Source organism: Peromyscus eremicus, chromosome 20 (assembly GCF_949786415.1).
Source record: "Peromyscus eremicus chromosome 20, PerEre_H2_v1, whole genome shotgun sequence".
Lineage (NCBI taxonomy): Eukaryota > Metazoa > Chordata > Mammalia > Rodentia > Cricetidae > Peromyscus > Peromyscus eremicus.
In genome coordinates, this window is record NC_081436.1 from 12,556,561 (window position 1) to 12,566,114 (window position 9,554).

Consider the following 9,554-nt stretch of genomic DNA (forward strand, 5'->3'; position numbering starts at 1 on the left):
GAAATGCTTTCAACAGTCATTTTATTTCTCTTTGAAGGTTCCAGTCTACAGGAAAGCTAACTGGACACCTGGGCCCTGTTATGTGCCTTACTGTAGACCAGATCTCCAATGGACAAGATCTAATCATCACTGGCTCAAAGGACCACTACATCAAAGTGTGTATTAGAGAGTTGCAATTACATTTTCTTGAGTGATAGGTTCAAAGTGTTCTCTAATCTAAGCCCTGTGCCACTTCTCTTTTTTTCTCCTTGTGACCATTGAGGTTAATTAAGTTGCTTTTGTTTTTGTTTTGCATGAGAATAGGTGGGGATTATTTACTGGATCATGGGTAACTTGTCATGATCTTCAATGGCTATGCCATTTTCGAAACTAACTCCCCATCCTCCTGAAAGTATTAGCTGTCATTTTCTCCTTGGGGAGGGGAGAGTTCTCATGAGTACTTCCTCCATCCATGATGGAGTGTTGACAGGCCCCACTCTTCAGCAGGTCTTTTGCAGGTACCCATGGCTGCTGTGAGGTCATGAGCGCATTGGCCATGTCATGTATGGAAGACAGTGTTTCATAACGCTCCCCATCCTCTGGCTCTTCCTTTCTGCCCGCCACTTCGGTGATGTTACTTGAGCATTGGAGGCATGACCTCGATGTACTGCTTAGGGCTGAGAGCATTCAGCAGTCACTTCTGTGATGTTTCTTGAGCATTGGAGGCATGACCTTGATGTACTGCTTAGGGCTGAGAGCATTCAGTAGTCACTTATTCTCAGCACTTTGCAAGGTCACTTTCTCGTAGCCAGTTTTCTACCCCGCCTTTCTACCCTTTGCTTTTCTGGTTTTGTAATCTTTATAGTTGCTGTTTTGAGAAAGGGTTTGTATAGTTCAGGCTGGCCTTGAACTCTCTCTTTGTTCAAAAATGACCTTGAACATGTAATCTTCCTGTCTCTAGCTCCCAACGGTAGGGATTATAGACACGTACCATCACACACCAGTGTCTTTGTTGACTTCTCCGTTGCTATGGTAAAACACTGACCAAAACCTACTTGGGGAAGAAAGTGTTTATCTAGACTACAGGTTACAGTTCAACATCAAGGGGATACAAGGCTGGAACTCAAGCAGAACCCTGGAGATAGGGCTGAAGTAGGAGCCACAGAGGATGCTGTTTATGGGCTTTCTTCAATGCTCATGGAGAAATTTCTTATACAGCCCAGGCTACCCGCCTAGGGATGGTACCACTCAGACTTGGTTCTTCCACATCAATTGTAAATCAAGGAAATGCTCCACAGACATGCCTACAGGCCAATCTGATGGAAGCAATTCTTCAGCTCATGTTCCTTCTTCCCAGATGTGTCCAGTTGACAACCAAGATTAGTCATCATATCAGTTTTATTCAGTTCTAGAAATTGACACTGGGCTTCATGCATACTAGGCAAGAACTCTACCAACTGAATTTTATCCCCATTTTTATATTATTCAAAATCAAAATCATTCGAAATTGTCCTTTTTTAGCCAAGCAACTGAGAAAAGTGAAAAGGTTTGGAGGGTAGCTATGGGAAGGTAGAGAAGGAATCTGGAATTGAAAGCCTACCTAACTTTAACTGAACAGCATGATATTGCTTAGTTCTATTTCAAATGCATTGATACATAATACCTTTAGTATTGACTGTCACATTTCTTTATTCGTATATGGAAAAAAAATCCAGTTGCTTTTCTTGAAGTTTGCAGATGTGACATGCAAACAAAGTCAGTGTGAACTAGGGCTCAGAGTATTCCTCAGTGTCATCCCTAAAAAGTCAGTGCAGTTAAGAAATCATTGATCCGCACGTTTGTGTCCCTCTGAATGAGCACATGGACGCACATATTTAAAAGTCCAATGGGATAACTGCTGCCTTTCTGATTCTCTCTTGTAGATGTTTGATGTGACTGAAGGGGCTCTTGGAACTGTAAGTCCCACCCACAACTTTGAGCCTCCCCATTATGACGGGATAGAAGCACTGACCATTCAAGGGGATAACCTCTTCAGTGGGTCCAGGGACAATGGAATCAAGAAATGGGACTTGGCTCAGAAAGGGCTTCTTCAGGTAATTCAGAAACTCCGCGTGGCGTGAAGTGGCTAGTTCAACACCACACACGAGTCAGGCCAATAACTTGGGGGATGTCTATATGGATTCTCATTGTTCAGTCAGGGGTTTCTCTTAAAGATTTTTTTTTTTTAGTTTTAAAATAATGTTATAGTCTTTATTATAAAAACAACTTGCAAATAAATGTAAACATCACAAACCAAATTTAACTAGACTCAGTCTAAAAAACTCAGTGGTCTTCTATATCAGTGGTTTTCGACCTTCCTAATCCTGCAACCCTTTAATATAAAACTCTTGTTGTAGTGACGCCCACCATAAAATTATTTATGTTGCTACTTCATAACTGTAATTTTGCTACTGTAATGAATTATAATGTAAATATTTGTGTTTTATGATGGTCTTAGGTGACCCCTGAGAAAGGTCATTCGACCCCCAACGGGTTTGACACTCACAGTTTGAGAATGGAGGTTGTGTAGATTCACATAAAATTTTACACTTTCAATATCAAATATATTTTATATACTTTATCCCCAATAAAGTTACTTCCATCAAGAGTTGTAAATTGGAAGAAGGTAAACATTCAACTAATACATGCTAGGTAAGAAAAGATGGAAAACTGAAAGATGTAGAATTTTTGTGTAGATCTCTTTATTAGATACAACCACCTTGAGGCAGGTGTTCACCATTTTTAAATGTACATAAGCCCCCAAGCTGCATGAAGATTATCTGGAGTCGAGAGACTTCTCAGTCCTGGGAGCATTTTCTTCAGTCCAGTAGGCAGTGTTTCCATTTCCTACAGAATGATAGCGGGGCTGCAGTGTATCAGTGAGATGAGCAGTGTCTTTCACTGCTAGCTCTGACAGGAAGGAAGTAGTTAATAGAGAAAATCGTTTGCAATTCTTTGCGTCTGTTGCTGCATGTATACATTTGGAGGGATTATAGCTGCTACCCCTTCCCTGCTTTCAGTCTGCAACTAGAGGCAAAAGGCCCAAGTAGCATGAACAGTAGTAGAAAACACCTCAGACTCTTTCGTAGACATAGACTCGTGGTTGTAATTGTTTATATTGTGAATATAAATGCTTATACATAAAAATCTCATCATATGGTCTCATCTAATAGATTTTTGTGTTCATTATGAAATAGATAACCTCCCATTTTCCTCAGGCCTCCATATTCTCTAGCAGAGTGTAAAACTGATTTCATGAGGTAGTTCTTCTAATCCATACACATGCAGTTTGTAGTTTTCCAACTTGTTTTATTATGTGTATTTTTGGTAAGGAAAAAGGAGAAAACTTTCGTGTGTTTTCTGAGTCTTTTAGAGGCTATAGATTGCTAATGCTATGTCTTTAATACTGAAAACAGGGTTGGAAATTGGGAAGCAAATTGTAGACTTATTGCTCAAATCACTGACTGTGTAGAAATGGACTTTTGTAACTTTGAGAACGTTCTGCATTCCTGACTCTTGAGTTTCACCACTAAAAGACCTGTAACCAATTTTGATGTGGCCACTGGTTTTGTGGGGTTTCTCTTCAATGCTGCTTTCTCTCTTCTCTCCCAGCAAGTCCCAAATGCACACAAGGACTGGGTCTGTGCCCTGGGCCTGGTGCCAGGCCACCCGGTTTTGCTCAGCGGCTGCAGAGGCGGCATTCTGAAACTCTGGAACGTGGATACTTTTGTGCCAGTGGGAGAGATGAGAGGCCACGACAGTCCCATCAATGCCATATGTGTTAATTCCACCCACATTTTCACTGCAGCCGAGTAAGTTTCCTCCTGTGGTTTTGCTCTGGGCGGGATGCTTGTGGTCAGACTTGACAAATACCGTAGTTCATAAGTTTTCCAAACATGGAACAGTGGGGATCCCTCTCTCATTACAGTCGTCCTAGCAACTGGTTCAAAATGACTGATTTACTTTCATTGATTTATTTTTAATATGATCTTGCTGTTTAGCCCAGTCTGGCTTAGAACTCATCATCCTTCTGTCTTAGCTACCCAAGAGATGGGATTGTAGTGGGGTGCCATCACACCTGGCTCCTAAATTATAATTTCGGGTATACACTCTCAGCTTTGAGTTTAGGCTAGCTTCAAAATGTTAGGTTACTTCTGTCTTAGTATCCTGCATATCATGGAGTCTGCTGTCAGATCTTTTCTTGGTGACTTAAAAAAAAATTCATTAATGACTAATTTTGAATTTTTTGTCTTCAGAAAAGCAGCTAATTTGCTATTATTTATATTTAGAACAAATTATTTTTAACAATCTTTGCACTTCCTTCCTCATTTAATACATAAGAATGTGGTAGTAACAATCTGTTTCCTCCCTCCTTGGAATAGTTGGATTGACTAATTCATTTCTTGTTTATTTGATTACTTATAATGGATCTTCTACGCGCCCGCTCTTAAGAAGAGAGCAGAATGCCGAGCAGACATAAACTCGACCTTCTAGTTTAACTGGAAGCAGCAGGAAATAAGGAAGGGGGGACACTGCAATAGTGACAGCAGAGCAGGGGTGGGGTAACGAAGCGGAGCAGCTATGGAGGGAGGCCTCATGGGGTTGGCGTTTAAGACACTTGAACAAGGAAGAAGGATGGGACCATTGCAGTAATACAAGGTATACGGCAATCATCACCAGCTCCTAGTCAGAATGGAAAACACAGCAAACTGTGTTTGCTTTATTTTGCTGAATTCTTTTTCTTTGTTGTTTCTATGCTGAGGGTTGACTCTAGGACCCCATGAATGCCAGATAGGCTCTTCCCTGACTGAGTGATGTCTACAGCTCAGATGACTAGGACCTTACACAGGCCATGCAGGCTCTTCTCTGAATGAGTGATGTCTACAGCTCAGATGATCTAGGACCTTACACAGACCATGCAGGCTCTTCTCTGGATGAGTGATGTCTACAGCTCAGATGACCTAGGACCTTACACAGACCATACAGGCTCTTCTCTGACTGAGTGATGTCTACAGCTCAGATGATCTAGGACCTTACACAGACCATGCAGGCTCTTCTCTGGATGAGTGATGTCTACAGCTCAGATGATCTAGGACCTTACACAGACCATGCAGGCTCTTCTCTGGATGAGTGATGGCCCACCTTGGGTATCATAGTTGCTTCAGTGATGCTTTCTCTAAGACACACTATTTGCTGGAAAGTCCCCACTTCTCTTTATTTGCCCGTAAACTTGTTACATCTTTAATAACTCACGGAAAAGAATGTGTTTAAGATAAGACTAAGTGTTATATACCACTGGGTCCCAGGGATTGATGTGTGAGTATGCTTACCTTTCATGAGATGATCTCATTTTTTTTTTTTTGGAATTAAACTTTTCTTCTTACTCAAGGAATATTAGATGCCAATAAAATTACTACATTTTTTTCATCGTAGGAAAATAGTCAATAAAATCTAAGAAGTTAAATACTCTTTTGTGTATGTGATGGTACTACAATGGAAACTTGGGTCTTGCACTTGCTTGGCAATTACTCTATTATTGAGCTACAGCCCTAGCCACAAAGGTCTATTTTAAACTTAGCGCTATTTATAGTTTACCTAGAAAATATTTTACAGTGCCTGCTATCCATAAAGCATTTTTCTAAAGGAGTTTTGGAATTCCTTCTGTTGCTGTGATAACATTGACCAACAGCAACTTAGAGCAGGCTGTTACAGCTTCCTGTCCATCATCAAGGGAAGTCAAGCCGGAGTTCGAAGCAGAAACTCTGGAGGAATGCTGCTTACTGGCTTGTTCGCTGGCTCATGCTTGCTTAGCTAGCTTTCTTATACAGCCCTGGGAATGGCGCTGTTGATGGTAGGCTGGACCCTCCTACATCAATTAATAATTGAGACAATTCTCCCATAGACAGGCATACAAGTCACTATGGTCTAGTCAGTTCTTCAGTTGAGGCTCTCTTCTCACATTACTCTAGGCTGTGTCAAGTAGACAGGGAAAGCTAACTAGAACACTCTCCCCTTGTCCACTTGACATACACCATTTTAAGCCATAATCTCATAATTTTTCAATTCTTTGTCTCCAATATAGGATGCTAATATCATAATATAGAATACAATCCAACTTTTATAAGTTCTAAAGTCTTTTTTTTTTTTTTTTTTTTTTTTTTGGTTTTTCGAGACAGGGTTTCTCTGTGTAGCTTTGCGCCTTTCCTGGGACTCACTTGGCAGCCCAGGCTGGCCTCGAACTCACAGAGATCCGCCTGGCTCTGCCTCCCGAGTGCTGGGATTAAAGGCGTGCGCCACCACCGCCCGGCAGTTCTAAAGTCTTTACAAATCTAGTCTCTTAATCATGGACTCCTATAAAATAAAAAACAAATGTTATACTTTTTTATTCCAAAAGGGGAAAACCTGGACATAAAAATAAATGAGATTAGAGCAAAAACGAAATCCAGCTCTGTAGCTCAATGTCTGACATCTTGGACTTGCTCATTGTGTGGTCCTCTGGTTCTACAGTTCTTGAGCAGGTCCACTTCTCCAGCTCTGCCATCCATCGCACACAAGCTGGTCTTGTGGGCTCAGGCAAGCCCCATTCCAAATCTGCCACTCTCCTTGGCACAAGTCTCACGGCCCTGTCATCTTCAATACCCTGGGTTCTCCACTGCAACTGAGGGTGCATCTGCACCAGTGGCCTGCCACTGTTCAGCTACCGGCTTGAAGTGCAGTCTTGGCCCCTTTGGACCACTTCTTTTCTGTGTTGACCCCGTGGAAATATTTTTCCATTATTTCAATGAATGTCATAAGATTGCACCTCAATGGAGCTCTTATAATTTTAGTTAATCTTATAACTTATAATAATATATAATATAAACAAACAAAATATGTTTATTTTATATTTTAAATAAAATATATTCAAATTTGAAAATATTTTATTTAAAATAATATTTTTAAAAATATAATATAAATAAATCAATAAGTAAATAGTATAAAATAGCAGATTATTAATCACAGGTGATATTTCAGCTTCAGCCAAGTTAGCAAGTCTTAAAAAAATTAAAAAAAAAAAATTTCCCCCAGTAGCACTGGTCTCTGATTAATCTAAGCTGATTCTTGAGCCTCAGTCTAACCAGTGCTCAATTGTCCCAGTGAAACACAAGACTTGACTCCTATGGAGATTTACAAAATCCTTCCCTGAATAGACCAGGCTCCTTTGTTCTGGGTTGGGCAAATTCCCAACTCTACAGACTTCAGGTCTTGCTTCGTGTCTGTTCAACTTGGTCACTCTATATGGTTCTATATGCATTTTTTCTCCTTTCTGTGCTGTGTGATCTAGAAAAGAACTCAGGAAACAGTCTATGAATTTGTGTTTGTTTTTCTTATGCAACATTGTACACATTTTACTTGCCTGATTCAAAGACCTTTGACGAAAATTGTTTCCCTAAGTCATTCTTAGAGCTATTTTTGGACATTTCTGCCCTTGTTTATATGTCCATTTTTAATTTATTGTTTTGTAGTGATCGGACTGTGAGAATCTGGAAGGCCCACAATTTGCAAGATGGTCAAATCTCTGACACAGGAGATCTGGGGGAAGATATCTGCAGTAATTAAACAAGAGTGGAGATAAGCATAAACTGACACTGTGATGATGCTCTGTGTTCTTTATTGAAGATGATGTCCTACACTTATTATTAATGGAATCAACTGGAAATATATCTGAACCCATCTGCTAGATAAAGTGTATTCTAATAAAACTGTACTGTCTTATATGTGTAATATTAATATCTACCAACACATATGCTTCTTACAATTGATGTGTTGCTTGAATCGTACTTTTACTGTGGCTGGATTTTTGTGCCTAGCTATAAAAGAGATACTTTCAAATTATTTGAGTTCTAAGATGTCTGCTCTTGCAACAGTAAGAAGCATACCCGGAGTAAAACACTCCTCCCTGTTAACTCACTCAGATGTGTTCACATAACTTACGCAGTTAAACATACATTGGGACTGTTAACCAGGCTGTAGTCTGCTCTTCAGGAGTTTTGTCAGTCTGTAAGGGGTTCCAAATTTCAAGCTCTTTCAATGTAATGGGATAATAAAATTTGGAAACTGTTATCGATTTCTCATAATTGGCCTTAGTCTGCTAAGAAAGATGACAGTTTGTGCTAAAATGCTCATGTTTACCTGTATTGACCAAAGCTTTCAGTTGTTCTCCATTCTGTGCTCAGGACTGAAAAGGCGCAGAACTGTTGCGTTTTTAGTGCTGGGCCTGGATTCCGTGACAGCAAGCTGTTGATTTCCTAACAGAAAGATATTTTGATCTATTTTCCTATGGAATTGTTTCTATTATTATCTTTTAATTTCTTTTTATTTAATAGTAATAGCTCCTTTCTCTTTCCTCTGATTTTTATATGCTGCTAAATATATTTTAAATATACTGTGTTTGCACACATTGGTAGACTTTTATCATTTGTGGTGGGAAACAATGTAAATAGGTAGATTGTAAAGAGAGACTATCTTGCATTATGACTGTATGAATTTCTAAATGCTGTTTGATTGGGTTTTGTTAAAGGATGTATAATTTATCTGTCTGCTCAGAATATTAATTTGTAAATTCTGCAAGTTTAATTTTGTGCAATGGTATAACTTTTGAAATTATCGTCTTGTGTTATTTTTTTTTTTTGCCTTGAAAATATTTGTTTGTAAATGAAAGGTTAGCTAGTGCCTAAATAAACATGATGCTATGAATTATTTTTATTCTATTAATCTTTTTCTAATTGTGAGAAAATTCCAGGGTTGGCAAAACTTTTTTGTCTGCGTGTGGTGTGAGCAAAGACTGTTATCTAACTGTTCCTTTGCTCAGGAGTCATGAAACAGCTTTGAGAAGCCCCAGCTGTACCCTCAGCTTGATGGACCATGGAAGCACTAGTTAAAAATATTAAATCAATTGATGTAATCTGAGGGATTTGAACATAGATAATAATACAAAAAATCATTGTGATAAATGTGAAGGCGGCAACCAGGCCTCCCAGCATCTCCACAAGATGGCAGAGCAGAAGGAAGCTGCAGGAGAGGCTTCCAGGGTCCAAGCTCTGTGCTATATTTTTTATTAGGTCCCAGATATTACCTGTTTGTTTTAGGTTGAGCCGTACATCTATTGTTCTATCCTCCTTTGTGCACATGTATGGTGTTTAGAGGAAGAACTTTTTTTTTAAATTAAGGAATGTATCTTCCTGGTCCTCTGAAATAGCATCCAGTGCTCTTAATCACTGAGTCCTAGTTCCAGCCTCTACTGTTCTTGTTTTTACAGCTTCTTAAAAATGTGAAGATGGTTCTTACCTGAGAACCACACAAAAACACGTTAATCATCAACAGAATACAAATCAAAACTTGAGTGAGATGCCATCTCACACCCATGAGAAGGCTATTGTAAAACTTACCCAAAAAAAAGTGCTGGTAGAAGTTAAATTTGTCCAGCCACTATGGGAAATGGTATGAAAACTCTTCAAAAGCTAAAATTAGCTGGGTGTGGTGGTCCAGGCCTAGGA

At 39.5% G+C, this 9,554-nt stretch overlaps 1 protein-coding gene across 1 annotated transcript in view; it reads left to right on the forward strand.

The window, feature by feature from the left end:
- Kif21a (kinesin family member 21A) overlaps positions 1-8,683 on the forward strand; it is a 127,617-nt gene extending 118,934 nt beyond the window's left edge. The window contains exons 32-35 of the mRNA XM_059246935.1: positions 38-155; positions 1,902-2,072; positions 3,631-3,830; positions 7,524-8,683. Of these exons, the coding sequence (XP_059102918.1) occupies positions 38-155; positions 1,902-2,072; positions 3,631-3,830; positions 7,524-7,617 (583 nt within the window). The 3' untranslated portion in view covers positions 7,618-8,683. The remainder of the gene's footprint in view (positions 1-37; positions 156-1,901; positions 2,073-3,630; positions 3,831-7,523) is intronic.
- The last annotated feature ends 871 nt before the right edge of the window (positions 8,684-9,554 follow it).